This window comes from Taudactylus pleione, unplaced genomic scaffold, assembly GCF_031769625.1.
Source record: "Taudactylus pleione unplaced genomic scaffold, aTauple2 ptg000170l, whole genome shotgun sequence".
Lineage (NCBI taxonomy): Eukaryota > Metazoa > Chordata > Amphibia > Anura > Myobatrachidae > Taudactylus > Taudactylus pleione.
The window spans coordinates 9,068,101-9,094,421 of NW_028284572.1; the positions used below are offsets into that span (position 1 = coordinate 9,068,101).

The 26,321-nt window shown below is 42.3% G+C and overlaps 1 protein-coding gene across 1 annotated transcript in view; it reads right to left on the bottom strand.

Annotated features, from left to right (window-relative positions):
• Positions 1-3,169: 3,169 nt before the first annotated feature.
• Positions 3,170-26,321, bottom strand: part of LOC148521326 (uncharacterized) — a 168,457-nt gene continuing 145,305 nt past the window's right edge. Inside the window, exons 20-21 of the mRNA XM_088475367.1 lie at positions 19,644-19,734; positions 3,170-3,456 (exon numbers count right to left, since the gene is read on the bottom strand). Of these exons, the coding sequence (XP_088331493.1) occupies positions 3,382-3,456; positions 19,644-19,734 (166 nt within the window). The 3' untranslated portion in view covers positions 3,170-3,381. The remainder of the gene's footprint in view (positions 3,457-19,643; positions 19,735-26,321) is intronic.

The following is a 26,321-nucleotide window of genomic DNA, read 5'->3' on the forward strand; positions in this document are numbered from 1 at the left end:
ATATTTTTTGTGAATATGTCCTTCCTAGGCATATCTAATTACAGTAATCATTTTTGTTTTGCAAGTACAGTATACACATTTGGAAAGAAACACTTGGACATATGTTAGGCTCAGTGTAAAGTTGAATAAGATTCCTTAGAGATGTGTCCATATACATCCAGCCTGTAAACAGCCCTTCTATTCGCAATATGCTATGGCATGCAGCACAAGCAGACTTGTAGCGTACAGAGGATAGATGTATGTGGACATAGGTCAGGCCCATTTTATAAGCTTGTAATGTTAAAATGTTCGTATTCTCATGAATACATTTTGAATGTGAAGGGCTTGTACACATATTACATGTTTCATGAAAAATGTAATGAACCTGTACAAACATTCATCAATTTCAACATTGCCTGCAGCGTTAGAAGCCTTAAAACTTAATACAACATAATGGAGTAACTGTGGAAGCATAATTAAATACAACGTATATAAAGCAACAGAGAAGCTTTACGAAAATGCTTTGAACAAAGGTAAAAGCAAGGATAATGCAGTAAGGTCTTATCTAAGCTTTTAACAGGACAGGCATGGATTTCCAGCACCCTTGTGTATGAGCCATCCAAGCAAGATCGCATGGGCGTCGGCATGATTTTATGTTGGGAAGGTGGGGGGGGGCGGGGGTATAAAATCATTACATCGCCTTCCCCCTTCCCTCCCTCCAACTTACCTGTCTTAGGGACCGGGGCAACATGGAGCAGCAGAAGGCAGGGACTAGAGGGGTGGCCGTTGATCGTCAGGGGTTGTGCATTATAGCAATAGGCTGCATAGCCCCTGCACTGCACGGAGGAAAAGGTGTAATGTGCCGTCTTGTAACTTACGGACCATTACACCTTCTCCTCCTCTGTGCAGTGCAAGGGCCGTGCAGCCTATTGCGACAATGCACAACCCCTGACCGTCCCCGGCGCCGCTCACTGCTGCCTTTCAAATGTTTGGGGGGTGGAGTCGCCCTTTTGCAAACCCCCCCGTTCTGATGCCTATGCATGTAACTTTATAAAATGGATATTTTACATAGGCGATTTTTATAGAGAAGACAAAGTCCTGCTATTTTCAACCAATCAGACACTTGCTTACATTATGTAACTTGTGCTAAATCAAGAGGTTGATATGTTTTAGTGAACATTTTGTAGCCAAATGGCATATTAGTGAATTAGCACTTTTCTCTTCTTTCTTCCGCTAGTTGTTCCTCTACCTACACTAGCAGGACCACCTTGTTGGGTAAGTAGATAAAAAGGTTCTCCCGTCTCTGATTGTTAACCTATTAAGTTTTGTTTATTGTCAACTTAGCAAATAAATAACTTGTCAGTACCATTAGTAAAAATATCTTATGAGAAACAACTTCTATTCTGCATGTATCCCTACAAATAATTAACTGATTTGTCAATACAAATAAAAATGCCATAGAAATTCTGCAAATTGTAAAAATTCAATTTTCTAACAAGGAACAAGACACAGAAAAACAAATATAGAAAATCTAACATGCAAGAAAAATATAGCATAAGTCATCAATACCATACAGTCAGGTGCATAAATATTGGGACATTGACAGAATTTTCATATTTTGGCCTCTATTCACCACCGCAATGGCTTTGAAATGAAACAAACAAGATGTGCTTTAACTGCAGACTTTCAGATTTAATTTGAGAGTAATTACATCCAAATCAGGTGAACGGTGTAGGAATTACAACGGTTTCTATATGTGCCTCCCACTTTTTAAGGGGCCAAAAGTAATGGGACAAACTAAACAATCCTAAATCTAACTTTCACTTTTTAATGCTTTGTTGCAAATCCTTTGCAGGCCATTACAGCCTGAAGTCTGGAACGCATAGACATCACCAGACGCTGGGTTTCATCCCTGATGATGCTTTGCCAGGCCTCTACTGCAAATGTCTTCAGTTCCTGCTTGTTCTTGGGGCATTTTCCCTTCAGTTTTGTCTTCATCAAGTGAAATGCATGCTCAATCAGATTCAGGTCAGGGGATTGACTTGACCATTGCATAACATTCCACTTTTTAGCCTTAAAAAACTCTTTGGTTGTTTTTGCAGTGTGCTTCGGGTCATTGTCCATCTGCACTGTGAAGCACAGTCCAATGAGTTCTGAAGCATTTGACTGAATATGAGCATATAATATTGCCCAAAACACTTCAGAATTCATTATGCTGCTTTTGTCAGCAGTCACATCATCAATAAATACAAGGGAACCAGTTCCATTGGCAGCCATACATGCCCACGCCATGACACTACCACCACCATGCTTCACTGATGAGGTGGTATGTTTTGGATCATGAGCAGTTCCTTTCCTTCTACATACTCTTCTCTTCCCATCACTCTGGTAGAAGTTGATCTTTGTCTCATCTGTCCATAGGATGTTGTTCCAGAACTGTAATGGCTTTTTTAGATGTTGTTTGGCAAACTCTAATCTGGTCTTCCTGTTTTTGTGGCTCACCAATGGTTTACATCTTGTGGTGAACCCTCTATATTCACTCTTGTGAAGTCTTCTCTTGATTGTTGACTTTGACACATATACACCTACCTCCTGGAGAGTGTTCTTGATGTGGCCAACTGTTGTGAAGGGGTTTTTATTCACCAGGGAAATAATTCTTCTGTCATCCACCACAGTTGTTTTCCGTGGTCTTCCGGGTCTTTTGGTGTTGCTGATCTCTCTGGAACATTCTTAAAAAGAAAGAACGCTTCGAACAGTTGATTTGGCCACACCTAATGTTTTTCTATCTCTCTGATGGGTTTGTTTTGATTTTTCAGCCTAATGATGGCTTGCTTCACTGTTAGTGACAGCTCTTTGGATCTCATATTGAGAGTTGACAGCAACTGATTCCAAATGCAAATGTCACACCTAGAATCAACTCCAGACCTTTTACCTGCTTCAGTGATAATGAAATAATGAGGGAATAGCCCACACCTGTCCATGAAATAGCTTTTGAGTTGATAGTCCCATTACTTTTGGCCCCTTAAAAAGTAGGAGGCACATATAGAAACCGTTGTAATTCCTACACTGTTCATTGGATGTAATTACCCTCAAATTAAATCTGAAAGTCTGCAGTTAAAGCACATCTTGTTTGTTTCATTTCAAAGCCATTATGGTGGTGAATAGAGCCCAAAATATGAAAATTCTGTCAATGTCCCAATATTTATGCACCTGACTGTATATATTAAGTATAGCTGCATACACATGGTCTATGCCTGGTACTAAATGTAGTAGCTTTTAACCCAATGTTATGTTTCTTTATAAAAACGTATAAATGAACTGTAGTAACATGTTCGATGTGTTAAACATTGTATTGTCTTCAGTAAACAATTTGGCACAAACATATTTAGATGGTAGCAATAATTAATCTATCAGTGATTTTAAATCAGGGACATTGTTTATCTCAAGGTCAAGTAACATCTGTCCAAATGCCTTTCCCTAGAAAGAAAAAAAAGAGAAAATTAGTTAAAATAAAATGACAAAAATAAGCTGTTTATGAATTAACACTTTTATAGTTGATGCAGCATCTAGATGAAAGAAGCTCAGAACATTCCAAATCCCCTAAATAAGAAAAGCCCCATGTTTGATTTAAAGGTTGTATGTAGTTATCCACGCAAAGTACTTTCTCTACCAGTCACTCTGAGGAGCACTGCTAAAAATCTAATGAGAAGGGAATGCCGGTGGCACTGTGTGGGAAAAACATGCGTATATTTCTTAAAATATGCAGTATTACATTTCTGTATTTTGCTCTAGATTCTAACAAAAATCCCATATCCAGAAAATCATAAAGACTTGTGGATAATTAATAGAACACATAATAAACTCTTACAGTACATGTGATTAGAACAGTTTTGTGTTAAACATTATTATTATAATTGTAATCTCACAAAAGGTACCCGCAATTAGGCCACGCCTATACCTGGGCCCGGCACGGCTCTTGGAGTGCCTAGTGGTACCAACCAATCAGCTCCTGTCACTTGTCATATACTGGGAAGCCTTGTACTAAGGGGTCTATTTACTAAGCCTTGGATGGGGATAAAGAGGACGGAGATAAAGTACCAGCCAAGCAGCTCCTAACTGTAATTTTTCAAACACACCCTATAAAGTGGCAGTTATGAGCTGATTGGCTGGTAATCTCATTCACTTTATCTCCGTTCACTTTATCTCCATCCAAGGCTTAGTAAATAGACCTCTAATGCTGGGTACACACTGGCCGATATATTGGCCGATCAATTGATCGGCCAATATATCGTGCCCCCGTTGGCCAGTGTGTACAGATGATATGTCTGTGAACTAAGTCGTTCACAAACATATCGCATTGGCTGTGCTGCACAACCAATGAACATATCTGTCCTTCGGCAAGTGTATACGGGTGATCAGCTGATCGCCCGTACACAGGGGTGCAGAGAGGGGGGGGAGCGGTGAGTGGGTACTACTTACCAGACTCCGGCACAGCTCCCCATCCACAGCAGCCCAGCTGCACTGGTAGACTGTCCAAGGCTGCTAAAGCAGCAGCCTGAGCAGTCTCCTATGCTAAAAGGGGGAGCGATCATGCTGATCGCGTCCCCCATTGGCTGTGTGCCGGGCTGAGGGGCACAGAGCGCCCCCCTCCCCAGCGCCGACTCAGAAATGGGTCTTTAAGGGGGCGTAGCCACACATCCCGCGATTAGGCCACGCCCCCTATCCGCCCCCCGTCTGGCTCAACCCACTGCAGCAGCAGATGATGGTTGTTCAGTGTGTATGAACGACCATCATCTGCAGATATATCTGCCTTGGAGAGAGCTAAAGTGGAGAGAGAAGTTCCAACCACCAATCAGCTCCTAAATGCCCTCTTACAGGCTGTGTTTGAAAAATGACAGTTAGGAGCCGATTGGTTGGTATCTCTCTACAAGGCTTAGTACATCTACACCACAGCCTGTAATATGACAGAAGCCGATTGTTTAGTACTTTATCTCTCGCCAAGCTTTATTAAATCTCCCCCACAGTGACCATCCATCTTCGCTGATAATCTTTTGAACTCCATAGAGGTGCGCAGAAACATCAGCAAAGATTTGCAGAGAATTGAATTGCACCTTAAATAGAAAAGCAAAACAGATGTGTACATACACACGTGTGCACCCGTATTTAAACACTTTGTACCTGACTAAGGCTGCCAATAAGAGTTAACGTGAGGTGCATTAATGCTGTAAACTACAACATGGATTATTATCCTTCACCCCTTCACCCAAGCAATAACATATACCTTACTTAGAAAGAAAAATAAATAATGTTTTGATACAAAATGAAAATGGCAATAGAGTTTCAGAACCTACATTTATTTTAGGATATCTAAGTATTTAGCCACCACTAAAGAAATGTAACAGTATGTACTTGAGGATTCTTCAGTAATGAGTCTACATTCTTCTTACATGTTCTCACCTGACATTACATTGCCTGATCACTGAACTAACCTTTTGTAATTTAAGAGATAAAAGATACATTTAATCTGCTTGTAAGCTTCTCAAGTTCTGCTTATAGCTGCAGGCTAATCAATTAACCAATCACATTAATCACTGCCATTATCAGTATCAACAGTGATCAAGTTAATTCTCCTGCTAACACAGCATTGTCCATCTTTCAATAGAAAAGTGTTTTTTCCTAGATTAAGGTTGCTAATAAGGGTTTATGCTTTCTATGAAAAGGGGAATTTATGAGCTGTATAGAAAGAATAAAATAGGCCACTGCCAATGTCGGAAATGAAAGTAAGATGTATAGTTGTGTTCTTGTATGTAACTATTCGGTCTGAAAGACCCTTGTACTTGTGAATGTTGTTTCCTAAATGTGTAGGGAGCTACGGAACCCTTGTGGAGCCTTATGAATAAAAGATAATAGTATAACAACATACTTGGGAAAGCTTCATGGGTAAAACATGGCAGTTCGCTGACAAAAAGCCCAAACGCTCAATAATGCATACAGTAATTATCATGAACTCTTATCACCAGCTATACTGGGGTCTGTTCCAGTGGCGTCACAAGGGATGTGCGAGCCACAACCGGGTGTCACCCGCCGAGGGGTGACACCAAAGTGCCTGCCAACTCCTCCTCAAACAGGAGCCGGTTGCTGCACTGTAGCATTACGTGCAGCACTCGGGTCCTGCACAGTGGGGGCGGTTCAAATGTTTTGCCGGCGTTTTTTTTTTTTTAAGACGTCCAGCGGAGCAATTCAATTGTTGCTCCGTCGGGGCGCGAAAGCCGCCGGCATTTCTGCTCGTACCCTCAGGAGGGTGCGAGCAGAAATTTGTGAGAAATCCCCTGGTTAGGGCGGACTTACCGCAGCTAGCGTGCCCTAACCAGAACTTTAGATGGGTTTAGCCGGATTACACGGGACGAAGAGGGCGATAATTAATGAGCGCCCAGAACAATTGAATTGCAACACTGGGTGCTCAATACTTATCACGCCTGAAAAAACAATTGAATCGCCCCCAGTGAGGGAGCCAGCACTAAACACAGAGTGATCCCTGGGGGCAGTCTGCACCTACGAGACCCCCGCAGTGACTAAAAAGGAAGTTCAGCCCATGAGGCCACAGCCCCCTACTTGCAAGGCCACTTCCCCCTTTTCCTGCCGTGTGCACTACAACCCTCTCCGCAGCGGGTGTCACCATGGGGAGCGACGCCACTGGTCTGTTCTTATAAACAGCAAAATAGTGGTATGGTAGAGGTACGGCTGCTGTTCTCTGATTGCTCCAATTTAGGGATTAATATGTCTTTCTTTTTTTTAGTGCAAATTATCTTTATTGGTTTTCAGAAGAGAAATACAAGCAGGTTTAAGTGGAATAAGCACTAAAAAAAGGAAAGTCCCATACTGGACAGCATTATACATATGATTGTGTTGTGATAAACATTATGTAATCATCTATAATGCAACTATAAAATTATTGATTACCTATGAATATAGAAAGTCTCCACAAACAATGTTGGCCATTCAAGGTCAGTGTATAGTAGGAATCAAGTGAATTTGTGAACATATAAAAATCATGTGTATAGAGGTGTGGAAGTGCTGGGTAAAGGAAAAGGTAAAATGTAGTAGGAAAAAGTGTTACAAAACAGTGTATACTTTAACAAACTGCTCCAATAGACTATGGGAGACACTAGTACATCTCTGACTAGAGAGAAAGGAATTCAGCAGAGGGGTTATACTCAGGGTACTTGACACCATCAACCCAGAGAGTCACAGGAAATTAAAAGGTGTGCAGATAAGTCAGCATCATGTAAACAGGAGAGAATGTAGAGTAGCCATGACAATTGTATTCAAAATAAAAATAAATACAACTCCTACGGGACCATGACAAGAGCTTGGTTTAAAGCAAAGTGGTCAGCAGGGAACATAATACTTATAAAGGGGATGTAGTCAGCATGCCTCCATATGGCATGCCGATGGCCTATATCCCTCGCTGGAATCCAGTGATCGCAAGACGCCATTTTGTGAATGGCCGCCTAAGCGCCATTTTAGATAAACTCACATTTTATTACATGTGGCGATGATACTATTAGCACCATGCGATTGCATTTTTCACCATTTCTCATACACACATTAATACGCATAATTGCACTGTTAGCTAGTCGCATATTAGCGAATGCATAGGACTTTGTATGAAACCGCTGTTTTATTAGTTTTATGCGCACGCATCTGCCCCAAGTTAACTAGCATCCTTATATCAAACCCTGAATACCCACACATTACATATTCACACATAAGGTTCAATAAGCTTTAAAGTGTATGATTTAAGTTGGTTCAGTTAGTTTAAATGCTGAGAAATAAAGGTATTTGATAACTAAGGTACTATACATGCTAAACAAGTCGTGTTTGGTCTTGTACTGATGCGTACTCTTTTTACAGTATTCCGGTGTTATCGGTGGGGAGGTCGCCTCATGCAAACTCAAGTTATGGATCGCAGAGCCTACAAGCAACAAAATGTATATTTCATGAACAACTGTTAGAATGTTGCAGGGGGCATGAAGAGGAAGATCCCCAGCTGTTAGAGGCAGGGAGAGTCTATTTGAACCAGCCTGTTAAATGTGCTGTAACAGATGCTTCTCCCCTGGGAACCAATGACATCAGCAACAAACTTCCCTATTGTCCTGTTTATTCTGGGGGGGTATAAATATGTGTGCACGAACGCTGGTTCTCAGTCTTCGTGCTGAACGCTGTATGACTAGGGGTCTCTTGCTGATGCCTATCTCCGGGTCCGGAAGCGCTGCGTATGTATACTGTACTTGGGTCTGTATAATTTCCTTTTGCGCCTAAATTGTGTCTAGATCAATTGCGTGTAACTGTCTGAACTTTTACCTGAATAACACTTGTGCTTTGGAACCACAGATTCCACGTCTAAGTCTTTATTTATGGTATGACTGTGTACGCAAATTAGCGTCATCCTTAGAAGGTATAGGCAGGACATTAGAAGGTATAGGAAGGTGTGTATAGAGGTTCTGATCCAGTATCGTTACCATCCTCTGTTAAGGGTTTTGGAAGTCTGTGCTGTTGTAATGTATGTTAAGAGAGATATGAAAAGTTTTGTTACTTGTTCCATCCAATACAATTTTCACATTATATGAAGGAGCTCCTTCTTTTGAGAGATATAGTGGTGCTTATAAACCACATCTCTCAGTGGACTTCCAGCTGGACCTCTCAGACATAAGGCCTGATCAAATTCAATGGTATCTTGATCCATCCCTGAATTTCATAGCTTTTTGTAAGAGCATTCACAAAGCCATGTGTAGAGACGTCTTTAGGAAGTCCTTAGATCTTAACATTGTTTTGACAACCTCTATTATCGAGATCATCAATTTTGAGTTACATGCCCCTCAGACCAGCAGCTTGTAGAGCCACCATGTGACATAGTTTTGCAAGATAACCGTTAAAGTCATTCTTGTCAACCTCCACATTGGTGACTCTTAAACTCTGGTTGGTGATGTCTGTTTGGACATGGGAGATCTGGGTTTGCACCGACTATTGTAAACCTGCATATACTGTTTACATGAAAGCATCCTGACATGTGACACAATCTTGCCAATGTCCTTCAGCAGTTGGACGGAATGTAGGGCCTGATTCAAATATGTATCAATGTACAGTAGGTTTGTGATGCAAAACTTAAAATATTTAGTGTTGTAGTGGGCTTTCCTGGCTGAAGTCACGATGCCTTCATCCTCATCCAGTCATCCCTCCAGAACAAATTGAGGCCAGAAGAATGCCTGAGGGATGACTTCTGGGTAAGTAAACATTTAAATGTGCATTTAATGAAAAATTACATATGTAGGTGCTATTCGTTTAACAAGAATATGTTATATATACAATTCTAGAGAATTCTGGCTATGGCTGTTACTCCTGGCTTCTGACTCAGTTGTCGCTTCCAGATTCTCTGCTGAGCATAAGTATAATGATGCACATAAGACCACTAGATCAGTGATAGAATGTTATTTTTGGTTTTCAAATAATAGGTTCCGCTCTTTTGACAGATCTGGTGGAATTATGTGTACTCTCCGAATAAGATCTCAGACATTGTGCTTAGCTGCTGCTTATTACATAATTTGCAATTGCAGCAGCCACTACGATTATGTAATAAGCAGTGAGCAGGCAGTGGAATTTGTAGGATTAGGCACAGGTAATCAGACAGCATTTCTCAGGTAAGTACGGTATAACTTTATACATAGTTAGATTGTAAACAATTAAACTTTTTTTGTTTGAGGGGTCTTGTGATAAGGACTGAACACCTGAGGTGAACACTTCAATTACACTATAGAGATAATTTTTTTTAACTAAGACACAGCATCAATATAGAGGCACCTGTAAATTTGTTCCTCAATTATTTCTTACAGTTTATAAGTTCTGTTGCTCAGGAATAGTGGCGGGCAGATAACTACATTTATCTTAGCTTCTTACATAAAACGGACAAAATTTGCCTAATAGATTATTAGTGCCCTACCAAAGTGTGACAAATGATTTTAAATACCAACAGCACTGCACTGTTTAAATATAATGCATTATATTTGTATTTTCACAATCAGTGGCTTATCTAGGGCGGGGCAAACATGGTGTTGCAGGCCCGGCAGAAGGGGGGCAGCACCAGCTAGGGCAGGTACCCACAGAGGTGTTCGCTGGTGCTGCAGTTCTGGACATCCCGCTGATGCCCCCTCAAGTGACTCCATGTGCTCAGAGTCCCACCCTGCTGGCTCTGCCCCCATCGCGGGCCGGATTACTGACATGGTGGTTATTGTGTTTGTGTGTGTACATGCTAGGAAGGGGGAAGAGAGCAGTAATCTATAGGTGAGAGATATCTGTGGTATGGAGAAGTGATCTATGGTACAGAGATATCTGTGTGAGGGAGGACAGTGAGTGGGGGGGACTTCTATGCTGGGGAGATCTGTGTGAGGGCTGAGGGGGACTTTTATGCTAGGGAGAAATCTGTGTAAGAAAGGAACTTGAATGCTGGGAGGGATCTGTGTGAGGGCTGAGGGGGGACTTCAATGCTAGGAGGAGATTTGTGTAAGAAAGGAACTTGAATGCTGGGGGTGAAATCTGTGTGTCAGGGGAGTTCTGTGCTACGAGAAGATTTGTGTGGGGGGAATTGTGCTAGGGAGAGCTATGTGTGAGGGAGGGGCTGTGTATGATGGAGGGAGAGCTGAAAATGAATTTATATATATATTAATACGGGCCCCATACTAGTATTTTGCCTAGGGCTCTGTGAGGTCTTAATATAACTGTCTCTTCCCCACTGTCCAGCCCCATGTCGTCTCTGAGGTGTGGGGACTGGGAGACGTCACTGGGATGAGTGGGGAGTGTGGGATGTGCATTGTCATGGGAGGGGCCAGTAGGAGTAGGATAGGGTGTTTTTGCCTACGGAATTTTCGCCTAGGAAAACATCCTGTAATTGAATATGGCGATACTTTGAAAACAGGCGAAAACGTTTCGCCGATAGCGGCTTTTTGCCTCTAATTGAATATGGTCCTTAGATGCATTTTCAGCAACAAAAAGACGCAAAAAACATGCCCGGCGCTAGCAGTGTCTCACGGGACCTGGCGCGCCGATAGGGGCTGTTTGGAGCGACTGCAGCCAAAATGTGTAAGGACACATCTGTACATGCACTACCACATTTTTTTTTTAACGAGTAACAAATGTAGAGGTGTTGTTACATGTTGGATATTTTGATGTGTTAAAAATATAAAAAACTATAAACCAAACACATACCTTGTCCATGGATACTGTAAAGATTAATTTGCTAAATAGGTTTAGAACTCAATAAGCACACAAATAATTTGTAATAACACATTTATTAGAAAGCAAACCTTTCTTTTGTAACAGGCAAATATCCATATAAAGTTTGCACGTTCCAAATGAGAAAGAAATTGCGCTTTACTAACAAATGACACCATTTGTTAGGAACATTTTAAATATCAAACAGAATAAATAAGAGAAAATTATAAATGACCTTACTAACTGCCGTGCCGGGCCTGCTGAGTCCCTCCTCTTGTGCGCGGGGTTCGTCGTGGTGGTGTTGTTGTTTGGGAGGTGCTGCCTGCTGATGTGATTCATTCTGCTCTGGGAAACGTGCCATAATTTTTGAGCCTACATTAAGTATGGCAGCCTGAAAGTTGCAATGGCATTTGTTTTGGAATCCATTGATCATAGGTAGTTTTCATGGAACAGATTTATTAAATCCTGTATCAGTAGCAAGTTGTCTTGGAAACGGTTGTTGGAGTCCCGTATTTGGGCAAACTTATTTGCAATTTGTGCAATATGATTTGTTTGTGCACTCATGTTGCAGTTGTGTCTGTACGCTGTTTTTGATAATGAAGATATTTGGCGCACTTGAGAGGTGAGCAGGGACAGCTGTTGTATCTGACAGTCAGACATATTTTGCCAATAGCTGGGGTATGCTGGCCCAGGAGGAGTGGTAGGGGCTTGTAGGGGTGTGGAAGATAGAATTGTGGGGATGGCCTGCATTGGTGGAGTGACAGGATACAAATTCATTGTTACCATCACATCTTCCCCTAGTACAGGCTCAACAAGCGACACTGCTTCCACATCATCTTGTCCATTGTCATTGGAACCTATGATAGACATGTAGGATAGTATTGTTTGATATATGTAAATAAGTTACACAATATGGTCCTGAAAAGTTTAAATTCTGAGACAACTAAACATGCACCGAAAAATCTTATGCACACCTATTTCCCATCGACCTATTGCCCACATGTACAGTAACAGGGCCTTAAATACAGTTGGCCTCTGCACGGCTGCATAACGTGACGTCATGACGCAGCCACGTCATACCATGAAACCTCACCCACCTGCCAAGAGTGGGATTGGCAGGACGGGGACGGTGACAGGGACTCAGCCAAGGGGGAGGGGGGTCTGTCACTGTCAGTCGGAGATAGTGACAGTAAGGAACAGAGCACCCTCCACTAGAAACAGCCCTGATTATATTGTATACATTTTTTTGCCTATTGTGCTTTTGTGTTTGTGTATTGTGCAATGTTAATGTATATAGGTTCTCTTCACAGATTCACCTTGACGATGTGGGAAGCATGGCCCAGCAGTCTCCACCTGTAAGGGCGAAGAGATTTGCCGTGGAGGCTGATGCTGTGTCTGCCTTTGTGTGGTTGTTGGAGCTGTGGATGGACATACAAGTGTACAAATTTATTTTATTTGTTTTTTTTGTTTACTTTGATGACAGTTTCAACATGTACTTACCGGCCTTTTCCTCTTCATCAGTGTGTGCTTGCCTTGTGGGCTGTCTCTGAGATACTGATGGGGTGCTGTGAAATTTAATTTTTGTTTTAAAAATTACTTCTGAAAGTACATATTGCTTATCACCAATATATTTGTTTGCATTTACATAAACCTCTTCCACTGTTAAAATGTTGGTATCAAAATTTTCATATTAGTTTACATTATCAAATAAATGTGGTTACTGTTGTTTACATGGCCAAGGCTACAAAAGGTATGTTACTTATATAAGGTATGCAATTGTAAATTAAAACATAAGTGATAAAAACATATTATGTATCATACATGCATTAAAATAAGTATTATTAATACTGGCTAAATCTCCTTAGCACAAAAAATATATCCCAATCTGCTGAACAAATACACATCCCAGCATGTGCAACAAATATTTTAGCAGGGCCTGAAACCCAGACAATGCAAAATATGCACTATGGTAGCTTGAGGCAAAAAGCCTAAAGAAAATTTTGGAACTTCTGACCTGACATAAAGCCCAAGAAATATTTTGCTCAAAACAATTCAAACAAGCTAAGACCTGCTAATATACTGTAGCTACATCTTCTTCTAAACACAAAAAAAATCTATAACACCACAAATATAATAAAGGGCCATGTGTAAAAAAAAACCTTTTAAAAACACCAATACGATACTATTACATAATTAACAATACAATAACTGACAATTTTTACTGGATGTTAAGATACTTTGAAGCCTACATCACATTGAAACGTTAACACAGCAAATGTGAGACTATATTAAATACAGTATATCTGACAAAACAATACAAAATAAAGGTGCAATCTGAGAAAGATAAAAACTCACCAGCCTGCCTGGGGTCATCGGTGTCCTGAACATGAATCAGACTTTCTCTGCTGGAAAGAGGACCTTAATAGGCTCTTTATATTCCAGATAGTTGGCTTCATATGGTAAGCCTCCCCTCATCTGGCTAGCTGCTTTGCTTCCTTCGACTTGACCTTCCTTTTTATGTTGGAGAACCGCTTCTTGCAGGTGTGTCCTCACTGCGCTTGATGGGCTCCTTAGAATTGACCGCTCTGACAACCCCTTCTCATATCTTGGTCTTCCAGCGGGCGAGAGAGTGGGCAGCCTGGTAGCCAAATAGCAGTTTGTGGTGCCTCATTACTTCAGTCACCAAGGCCATGTTTCCGGCACATGTAAATTAAAAATTTGCCCGGTCCTTGTTTTTTCCCTATGACTGGACATCTCTTCATTATCCTGATCACTAACATCCTGATCCTCACCTCCCACCTCCTCTGTCACTTTCCTGGACATCCTCCTACACTCCTACTACACAAAGAACACACACCCCACACAGACAAATAACTTAAATAAAGGACAAAAGCCTTAGAAAAAAAAAATAAAGAACAATACAACAAGGACACAGGACTACTTACACTCACAATACAGCACTCAGAAATCAAAACCCTCCAAAACACCTGCACAAATTCCAATACACTGCCTCCTCTCTGAACTCCTATTACTAAACCCACGAGGTCTGCTTGGTTTGGGACGTTTTATATGCCACAGATGATACAGTTTAACATGTGACAGTTTCTACCAATGAAATTATGACCGGAATCAGCTTCAGTGTTCAGCTGTCTTTTGCAAACATGGACTGAACTACCCTCGTATTTTGCGAACGTGGACCGAGGGTTATTTTGGGCAAAATCCCATGGGGGGGAAAAGTCAAGGAAAAAAAAAAAGTCCGGTCTCTGACAGTACTACTAGAGGGTGAGTAATTATTGGACTAATTAAGCTAATTGGAAAATGGCAATTAGTCATGAAGGGGGGTGCCACAGAGGTCCAGAAGCAAGTCCTGGTCATTTTTCCTGCTTCACTTGACATGGAATGACCCCAAGGTTAAATTCTTGTTCCATGTTGAATCAGACTAAATAAATGTTTAAGCATTGCTGCCTCGCTGCGCAGGGGCCATCCATTCCATTAAGACTAGGGTACTCTGTGTAGTTTATTGTCCACACCGTGTGTGGGATGTAGTTATGAGACTGGCGGTCAATCCCGACGCTGGAAGTCCGACAAGGGACTTAAGATAGGCGTTGACATACCGACGTTTATCTTAATCCAGATGCCGGAATCCAGGAGGACGACAGCCCGAACTAAGGTAAGCCGGGGCGCCCTTAGTGTTAGCAGCAGGGGGGGGATGGTTAGGCTTAGGTAAGATAGCGGGGTAGGCGTTAGGTTTTGGGGGGGTTAGGGTCAGGCACCACTGGGAGGGTTAGGCACTAAGGGGGGAGGGATAGGTTTAGGCATGAAGGGGGAAAACTTATGTTTAGGCACTAACGGGGAGGGATACCTACCATCGGGATGCTGCTGTCGGTATTGTGACAGGAGGCATCCCGACAGCCGGCATTACATACCGATTCCCTGTGTGTGTGTGTGTGTGTGTGTGTGTGTGTGTTGCTCTAATAGTACATAGTATGCAAATAAAAGTAACTAATTAAGTAATTTGGCACCTGACTCTGCTGAAACCAATAATATGCTTTCTTTAACTGAGCCCCTTACTAGAACCTTTACACATCCCGTAAACTCAAAAATTTTCCAAATAACCTCACTGAGCTGTGGCCTCCTTCCAAACTACTGTGTAAATGACATTCAGATTGCAACAAGTATATACTGTACACACACATTGGTGGCTACCTAACAACATAGATGCAAGAGTGAACTAAACCATAGTAACCATCAAGGGATTTGTTTCCATTAGACTAATTTGCATTACAATGAGTAAAGCTAACCACAGAAAGATTGGCACTTGCATAATTTTTCCCCCGCAAATTTACAATAACATATCATCCCAGTGTTACATGTTATTGTGCAATATTAGTCTTTTTGCAGATCTACTAATCCCTGTTGAGCATTTCTGGACAAACTACTTGTACATGATGACTTTATGGCTGACTAATAGTATGCTTTTGTCATACAGCAGTTTGTATGCTGCTCCCACCAAATCGGATGTAATAAAACAAAATCACCATTACTCAGGCACTTTAGTAGTCATGGAACACCTCATTGTCTTGTCCTTTCAAGACAAGTAAGATAAACTGGTGATACAGTGCCAGACCACACAAAATTATTGTTACGGAAAAGGTCTCCTTAATGCATCAAACTAACCGACAGGACTCACTAGCTGAGAATTCATAATGAATTCAAAGGAAATATGCAGAGACCTAGGGGTCAGCAATTATGCAAATTGCAACCACAAACAATAATTAAATCCAGTCTAAATTGTAAAGACAAATCAAGGAAAGTGACTATTTATTAACCTTGTTTGGAAAGTGCTTAAAGTAAAAGAGCTGATAATTACAGTGTAGTTAAGAATCCGTTCTTTTACATTACGCTCTGTCATTAGTCCGCGTAAGAACTATGATAGCGTTTTCTATTTACCTGTATACCAGCTATACATATTATTTATGGAAGCAATACCTACACGTAATTAATGGTGACTGAATACCTCTAATTATGCAGCACGTTTAACTTGATAGAGTTCCTTATTATTTATTTAACTAAATCTTCTCCCATGATTATTACTGTCTGAATCTGAACATATGTGGTGATGCTATAAAATTCTAAACATTTGATTCTGAGCCAGTCCTTTCAAATAATGACTCTAACATAAATGATTTATTTAAGATCATACATGCTATTTAAGATTAGAACCAATGCCGTTCCATGTGTTTCTTTATTCATTTAACAACATCCCATCTTTATTTTTGTTCACCTATGAAAACATATTTGTATTTATATAGCACCTACATATTACACAGAGCTTTACAGAATTAATTATTTAATAATTCACTGGTCAATATTAAATAATACAGACCATCAACAATCCTTGCCCTGATAAATGTGATAACGGCAGAGCGCCTTCACCAAAACTTACATTTTACTAATATCCTATATATTATTGCAGTATTATTTTAAATAACTCCCAATGCCTTTTCACAGGTACTGACTGAAAACAAACCGCTCCACATGCACAGTGCTATTAGACAAAAACTAATAGTCTGGAATGTCAGTGAGACTCTTAAATTTCAAGGAGTTCTCCTGTCCTCCCGAGAGAACAGGCCAGCCTCCTGGATTCCAGAAACGTATCATCATGTTTCTGCACCCAAAACAGCAGTGGGCTGGTCCGCAATTACGCTATTTAGAGTGCCATGCACCTCTTGTTCCTACTACCTTTACACAATCTCCCAAAGTCAAAGAGGAGAATTTTAAAGTAAGCAAATATGCCAATAGCTCAATAAACCCTCAGCCTCTCCAGCATGCTGTCTCATGTAAGTTTTGTTTTTATACATTGTTAGACAGCTACTTGAGACCGTGTCTCTCTTGCACTCATTATGAGGAACACTCTGTGCAAATTGAAAGTGAATAGGTTTACAAACAGGGCAGTTGCTATTACAAGAGGTAAGACTCACATACTATGTTATGTATTTGTTCTCTTACCACATCACTGAGAAATTGCATTTTCCCTTTTAACAGAGTTGCAACAATATCATGGAAAGAAAAATATACTCATTATTTCTAGAGATGTGCGGTTCGGTTCTCCAGAATTTCGTGAATCCGGGTAAATCCGAGTCACGGTCCTAATCTCCTGAGGAAATCTGGGTCACAGTTCTGATCTTTTTGCGGTTCGGAATTCGGATTTTAAATCCGAATAAATTACATGATTTTAGCTGTTTTTAAAACTTTTTATCTATTTCAAAAAAAAAAAATCCAGATCCAAGATCAAAACCAAAACACTTGAGGGTGATTTTGCAAAACCAAATCCAGATCCAAAACCTTCAAGGAGATACAGATCCAAAACCAAAACAAGTGGGTCGGCGCACATTCCTAATTATTTCAATGATTTTAAACCTGCAGCTCTATATTTAAAATGTTAGTTTTAGTTGTCTCTTAACCCCTTACCTGTCTCAGGAGCATGGAATGTGACCACAGCTAGCTGGGCTATTGCCAACATGGTCGCATCCTGTGCAACCGTATTGTCCCACTGTGTCCTCCGTCTTTTACTGATGCTGCACATGTGCAGAACGGATTTCCCCCTCCTGCTCCTAGCAGTGATGTCGCAGCCTGTGACTACCAACATCACTCCCAAAATTGAAAACGGCATTCTGGGGCGCATGCAACAAATAAATTACAAAAAAGCACTAGTACGCTGATCTTTGCATGTGCGGAGATCCGCTACAGTAGAGGGTAACTGATGACCCATGCTCTGCTTCGTTTTGCAGTAGGGGTGGGGAAAAGCCAATGGTACAGGTGGGGGGTGGGGGTCAATGGAGGGATGGCAATATATTGCCATGGGGGGGGGGGGGGGTTGGTGAACAAATGTTTTATTGACCCTGGGGTGGTTGCTATCATATACATATAAAGTAACACATGGGGGGGGGGGTACTAACACAGCAGGGGTCTGTGGACACCTACGAGTGGCAGGGATGTGCCAATGGTGACTGATCACCCCTAGAGAGGTGAGGGTATTTTGCCACTAGGGATCTGTTGCTGCTGTGGGAGCCATAGACACTGGGGAGTGGGAGGTCATTTTACAATGGGGGCTTATGGACATGTGCAAGACAAACATTTGGCATATTTTTTAAGTATTTAAATATATTTTTTAAAATGTGCTCTAAACTTCATTAAATTAAAAAAAACTATTTCTAAGAAGTTTTCTTAAATGGGTCCATTTAGTGCTTAAATTAATATATAATTGAATTCCAAAGTAATCTTTCACATCTGTTATCTAATTGCATTTACTGTATTTTAGTATTTCATTTTACCTTTACCAATATTATGAGTTACATTTCACAGGTTGAAATGCATCTTGAATTTGGAATACATTCAAGGTATATGTATATGTAATACTGCTAGCTGAGCCCATTTCAAAATGTTAATATAACACTATGAATCTCTGATTTAACAGGCTCTACTCCCAGGGCCGCATTAAGGTCTGTGGGGGCCCCTGGGCAACAAACTTGTGGGGGCCCCTATATACCACCGTCCCCTGTAGTAATACCCCTTATGCACTGCCCCCAGTAGTGGATACCCTATGCAGTGCCCCCAGTAGTGGTCCCCCTATGCAGTGCCCCCAGTAGTGCCCCTTATATAGTGCCCCCAGACCCAGAAGTGGTCCCCCCCATGTAGTGCCCCTTATAAAATGCCCAAGTAGTGGTCCCCTATACAGTGCCCCCATTAGTGCCCCTTATATAGTGCCCCCACACCCAGTAGTGCCCCCCCTGTGCAGTGTCCCTTATATAATGCCCCAGTAGTGGCCCCCTTATACAGTGCCCCCAGACCCAATAGTGTTCCCCCCCTACGCAGTGCCCCTTATATAACTCCCCAGTAGTGGTCCCCCTGTACAGTGCCCTCAGTAGTGCCCCTTATATAGTGCCCCCAGACCCAGTAGTGGTCCCCCCCATGCAGTGCCCCTTATATAGTGCCCCCAGTAGTTCCCCCCTATACACTGCCCCCAGTAGTAGCCCACCCCTATTCAGTGCCGCCAGTAGTTGTTCTATACATTGCCCCCAGTGCCCCCATGAAGCGCCTTCCCCCCCAATGCAGTGCCCCTGCCGGCGGCTGTGTGTTTGTCACTGTGTAGTGTGGCCGCGGTCTACATTACACTAGCGGCGGGGACACTAGCGGCGGGTGAAGCCACCGGCTGCAACGCTGCTAGTGGGGGCCCCTCTGTGTGAGGGGGCCCAGGGACGACCGCCCCTGTCGCCCCCCCCTTAATCCGGCCCTGTCTACTCCTAATAGTGACATAGCAGTCACTGATCACTGTGTTAAACACTTTATCTCACTGACAAAATAGTACTGTACACCAAAAGGAAGCTGCTAGTACACACCTGTGGGTCACTCCTCAATGAAGCAATACCTCCACCACCAAGGGAATTCTTCAGAAAAAAATTTAATGCATGGATTCCTGGTAGCTCATACCTGTGGGCAGGAAGCAACACATTATTCACATATATAGCATTTACTGGAATACATTTCAGAGGTTTTAAATGCAAATATTTTTAACTGAAACCAGGGGCGGACAAAACAATACTGAATTTACCAGTCGTCAAATCTAGGAGCAAGTAGATCTTTTCAAGAGCAAAAGAACATTGTGCATCTATTGACCTAAATAAAGGTAACACAGTTAGGCATACTTACCAACTTTCTTTCAATCCTTTCCAGGAGCAGCCAGAGAGGACCAGCTGCTCTCAGCTTCGGGGGGCAAGGCCAGGCTATAGTTGCCATTAGGCCCCACCCCAATTACAGGAAACCCCCCATAATTTGCGGGTCCGCAAGGAGGGGGTGGGGCTAAATGATGCGATTCGTGTCATTTAGCTCCGCCCCCTCCCTATGGACCCGCAAAGTTCAAGGAGAATCTCCCCATCCTGCACACACTAGGATCTGCTTACTATTCCGGGGGTGCAGGGGGCTACACAAAAAAGCCTCCCGGGAGAGTAGGCAAGTATGCTTTTAGGGCTCTATTCATCATCACTACATTTCTACAAAAACAGGGGAAAATTAACATTTTCACCTCCAATTGTAGAAATTATGTTTTCTGGCCATTCATCAAACATATATCTCTTGCTTACATTTCTTTCCCGGTATGGCCCGCTGTCCCCATAGTATGGGGACAGGAATTCATCAAGCTCCAAAAATACAATATTTTCGCAACTTCACTGCGGGAGCATTCGCCATCTTCAGATGGCGAGTGCTTCTACAACCCACCTTTTCGGATCCCTCCACCCCTGTCCAGTTCCTTCCGCCGGATGCCGAGGCTTCTGTGCACATGCGTAGGTCACGTATGGCCACTAGTGTCACTGCTCCGAAAGTGACACTAGTGCACTTCTCTGGCGCATGCGGCGATTAAGAATGTTAATTATCAGGGTCCGTTCAAACCCCCGATAATTAACACGATGAATAAAGCCCTTAGAGAACAAAATAATAATTGTAGCCTCTTTGGTCTGAAGTTGCGTACACAACTTTTTTTCTTTCTAAATTTCAGTTTATTTTTATGACTCAAGAACTAAAGCCAATAGTTATAAATTTATTATGTGTAAAAAAAGTAATGGGATTGAAATGCCGGCGATTCAAATCCCGACAGCGGATGGCCGAAGGGAGGATACTCCCTCTACCCCCCTAACCCTCCCTTAGGGGTGTCTAACCCTAACCTCCCCCCCTAGTGCTTAACCCTAACCTCCCCCCAGGGGTGCCTAAACCTAGCCCCCCTCCCCGCACCCTAAACCTAATCCTCCCGGGGGAATGCCTGACCCTATCCCTTCCCGGGGGGTGCCTAATCCTAAGTCCCCCTGGGGTGCCCAAAACCTAACCCTCCCTCCTCCCCCCATGCGGCTAAGAGGAACAGGCGCCCCGGACATACCTCGTTCGGGCCCACATCGTCGTGGATTCCGGCGTCGGGATTATGATAGACGACGGTATCTCGACGTCTATCATGAATCCCTAGCCTGCATTCTGCCGTCAGGATTGTGAACGGCGGCCGCAAAACTACATACTGCAAAAAAATAAATTGTGCGTATCCATGGGGTCATTCAGCATCATATTGTACTGATGACAGTGGGTGTTACTGATCAACTGGTGGCACAATACGTTAGGTATAGATGTGCTATTGTTACAACACTGTCATTCTGAACTGTGGCAGGGGCAGGACTATGGGAGACAATGGAGGCGCCAGCCGCCGGGCTCCAGCTCTGAAGGGGCCCACAATATTTTGCCCACAACATATCGTTATCGTTCAATTGTTTGTAAATCATCTAAAACGACCGGCGATGTGCGCTCCCGCTGGTCGTTTAGACATCTATCATCGTGCAAACATGCTGGACAACCTGACGATAACGTCAGCTTCAGCATGTTTGCAAATGATTGATGATCCTGCACTGAACGACTGCTCGTTCAATGTAGGCACATCACAGACTGACAAACGACTGCACGATTACAATGTCGTAATCGTGCAGTCTTTTGCATGTCTTCTAGTGGATGGGCAGCTTTAGGCACTAAGGGGGGTGGGGGGTTAGGTTTAGGTAGCAGGGAGGGAGGGTTAGGGAGAGGGGGAGGGTGATGGTATCAGCGGCGGCTCCTTACCTGTCTGGCCGGGGGGTCTGCACATCATAGGCTGCAGTCTATGCAGCCCTCTCCTACCAGCCAACATGATGATTGATAGCTGATGTCGCCTGGAGGTGGGGCTTAAGTCAGGTGGTCACGAGGGGCGGCCTAAATAGGGCATGGCTTAGGCCCAGTGCTGCTGACAGACAGGCTGGCTTTTAGGGGCTGCATGAGCTGCAGCTTCTAGAAGCCAGATAGGGCTGCCATAATAGCAGGGGAGTGGCTTCCTATGGGAAGCACTCTCTCTGCTATGTCAGTCCAAGGAAGAGAAAACCCCTACCCCTGGGACTGCCTGTCTGGCTGTGATCAGCAGGAAGTGCTTCCAATGAGAAGTCACTATCACTGCTAGGTAGTCCCTGTGGGTGGTGGATTTTACTGTGGGGCAGCAACCCTGTAGCTTCTAGGTAAAATCTGCCACTGGTCAGTATCAAAACCCTGTCGGGATTGCCAGCATTGGGATTCTGACCGCCGGGATCCCGACTGCCGACATTTCGTACCCAAACCCAAAAAAGTAGCGTATATTACAAATGGGTAGAAACCAATAGCAACCCATCAGGAATCTGTCTTGTGCAAGTTAGACAATATAAATAAATATATTATCTGTTGCAATGGTTAAGAGCAAAGGTGCATTATTGAGTAATATTAACAATTATGGCAGGATAAATACAGCGGATGAGTAACATGACAGCCAATGTGGCTTGAGCTGCTCCTCGCATGGAACAATTCCTCTTGCTGTATATATTCAGTCAGACTAAGAGGAAAAATCAGCTTAAAATGCTGAACCATTCTATAACAACCTTGTCCCATGCACAATGCGTTTTAAATAAATCTGAAAAATTAATGGGTTCAAGTTGTCCTCAATCATTTGCCTACATACTGTATATTACTTTAACCTAATAAGCTGGCAATTTATTATAGTGAACTTCTTAAATCAGAACAACAAATTAAATTGAAAGTTTTTAAGTAACTTTCAAAAACATACCAGAGGGAAATAAAACATTGCATTTCAGGGGCATTCATCTTGTATATAACTTCCCATTAGTATTTCATTTTGTCACACTGCCCATAATTGATTCTGCAAAATGCTTATCTTAAAATGCTGGCAATTATCTTCCAGGGGAAGGCTATACACATTGAAGTGTACAGTGGATATAAAATGTATTCACATTGCTTAGCAATTTTAAAATTTTTATTTTTGGCAAAGTAAACTCTGTTATTACACACTAATGATATACAGTAGTTTCACACCAGAGATCCCATTCATTTTGTTTTCATCATTAGTTTTTATTGGATTTTAACAAGGTAATGGGATACATAAATAAAGAAGGGATGGGGAAGGGGACAAACAAACCCTGTATGTGGAGATAAAATAAAAGTAAATAAGATAAAAATCAAAACAAAGTTATACCGACAATATGTGACAACTTCAGAAATGGTTACATTTTCAAAGGAAAGTTATGCTTACTTGGTACACACTAAACAGACAAATCGGCAAATGAGTGATCTGCAGATGATGGTTGTTCATACACACTGGACAACCATCATCTGTGTTCAGTGTGTAGGATGGGCCGGGTCCTGCTGGCCTGGGGGTGGGTCGGGGGCGTTTCCCTCCCCTCCCCGTGGCTGCCGCTGCCTGTTTACGGGCAGGCTGCCCTACACACTTGCCGATGGACAGATATGTCTGCAGACATTTCTGTCCATCTGCTGTGCAGCACAGACAATGCGATATGTCTGAACGACATCGATCACAGACATATCGCGGGAACACACTGGCCGAAAGGCAGCAGATATATTGGCCGATCAATTCAATCTGCCAGTTTAAGACAGGTATATACAATGTACAGCCATGGCCAAAAGTTTTGAGAATGACACAAGTATTGGTTTTCACAAAGTTTGCTGCTTCAGTGTTTTTAGACCTTTTTGTCAGATGTTACTATGGTATACTGAAATAAAATTAAAAGCACTTCATAAGTGTCAAAGGCTTTTATTGATAATTACATTAAGTTTATGCAAAGAGTCAATATTTGCAGTGTTGACTCTTCATTTTCAAGACATCTGCAATTCGCCCTAGCATGCTGTCCATCAAATTCTGGGCCACATACTGACTGATGGTCGCCCATTCTTGCCTAACCAATGCTTGGAGTTTGTCAGAATTTGTGGGTTTTTGTTTGTCCACCCACCTCTTGAGGATTGACCACAAGTTCTCAATGGGATTAAGATCTGGATAGTTTCCTGGCCATGGACTCAAAATGTCAATGTTTTGTTCCCCAAGCCACTGAATTATCACCTTTGCCTTATGGCAAGGTGCTTCATCATGCTGAAAAAGACATTGTTCATCACCAAACTGTTCTTGGATGGTTGGGAGAAGGTGCTCTTGGAGGATGTTTTGGTACCATTCTTTATTCATGGCTGTGTTCTTTGGCAAAATTGTGAGCGATCCCACTCCCTTGGCTGAGAAGCAACCAAAAAACATAAATGGTCTCAGGATGCTTTAGCGTTGGCATGACACAGGACAAAGACTTTTGGAGGATGGCCTGGTGTCAGGAAGGGCAGCAAAGAAGCCACTTCTCTCCAGGAAAAACATAAAGCACAGACTGATATTCTGCAAAAGGTACAGGGATTGGACTGCTGAGGACAGGGGTAAAGTTATTTTCTCTGAAGAATCCCCTTTCAGATTGCTTGGGGCATCTGGAAAAACGCTTGTCCGGAGAAGGAAAGGTGAGCGCTACCATCAGTTCTGTGTACTGCCAACAGTAAAGCATCCTGAGCCCATTCACATGTGGGGTTGCTTCTCAGCCAAGGGAGTGGGATCACTCACAATTTTGACTAAGAACACAGCCATGAATAAAGAATGGTACCAAAACATCCTCCAAGAGCAACTTCTCCTAACCATCAAAGAACAGTTTTATGACGAACAATGCCTTTTCCAGCATGATGGAGCACTTTGCCATAAGGCAAAAGTGATAATTAAGTGGCTTGGGGAACAGAACATCAAAATTTTGGCTCCATGGCCAGGAAACTCCCCAGACCTTAATCCCATTGAGAACTTGTGGTCAATCCTGTAGAGGCGGATGGACAAACAAAAACCCACAAATTTTGACAAACTCCAAGCATTGATTAGGCAAAAATGGGTGGACATCAGTCAGTATGTGGCTCAGAAGTTGATTGACAGCATGCCAGGGCGAATTGAAGAGGTCTTGAAAAGGAAGGGTCAACAGTGCAAATATTGACTATTTGCATAAATTTAATGTGATTGTGAATAAAACTCTTATGAAATGCTTGTAATTTTACTTCAGTATACCATAGTAACAACTGACAAAAAGGTCTAAAAACACTGAGGCAGCAAACTTTGTGAAAACCAATACTTGTGTCAATCTCAAAACTTTTCGCCATGGCTGTATATTAAAATCACAAAATTTAATCTCTTGAGACAAAGCTAATGGGCCACACTCTGCCACCAAATGACCTCTTATCAGCCCAGTATTCACTTTACCCAAACCATCAGCAGAGAGGTAGCCTAGGAAGAGTGAGGTCACCCCACAGTCTTAAACTCAAAATAGGTAATTACCTTTGACTCAATAGAGTCCAAGTTAGGAACAACTGCTGTATGCCAGTGATATGCAATCATCGCATTAGTTGCTATTAGAATATGACCCATGACATATCCCCTAAGGCAATATCACTGTGATATACATGAAATGGGGGCAGAAGTGGATGAGGGGTCAGTGGTTATTCTAATCCCAGTACCTCTAGTAATTAACACCTTTCTCCATACAGCACATATGACCCAGAACACATGAAAAATATCTCCCACTTGACCGCACTTCCACCAACAATATTTAGAAACGGAAGGCCAAATTTTATGATGCCCATCATGTATCAAACACAGTCTATGAATAGAGTTAAAAACATTTTAGCATTTATAATACACAAAGACATATGAAAAGAAGTATGAAAAATAAAATGGCAAACTTCATCACAAGGAGTCTGGGAAAGGTCATCTTCCAACTTCAATTGGGCCGGGAGTTTGTCTTGTTTACCGATAAGTAACAATAAATGGTACCACCAAGAGATGCCACCCCTATGACCAGCTGAGGTAAGTCTCCCCACAATAGACTGTGGAGTGGCCACAAGGCTGGAGGTATCAGAAAGGAAACCTGGAATTGGAAGAAGAGTACCACTTGACATCACCTCCCTCAGAGAAACCACCACAGAGGTCCTCCAGTTATTGATTTGTAGATTAGTGCTCAAGTTAGCCACTCCCACCACAGTAAGGTTCGTGGAGGGTAAACTTAGATCCTAAGAACAATGCACCACTATATGCCATGCATTCAAAGTAACAGACATTGCTGCAGAAAGGGTCAAAGCTGGATATTTACTAGTCAAAAGTAATTACAATAAATCATACA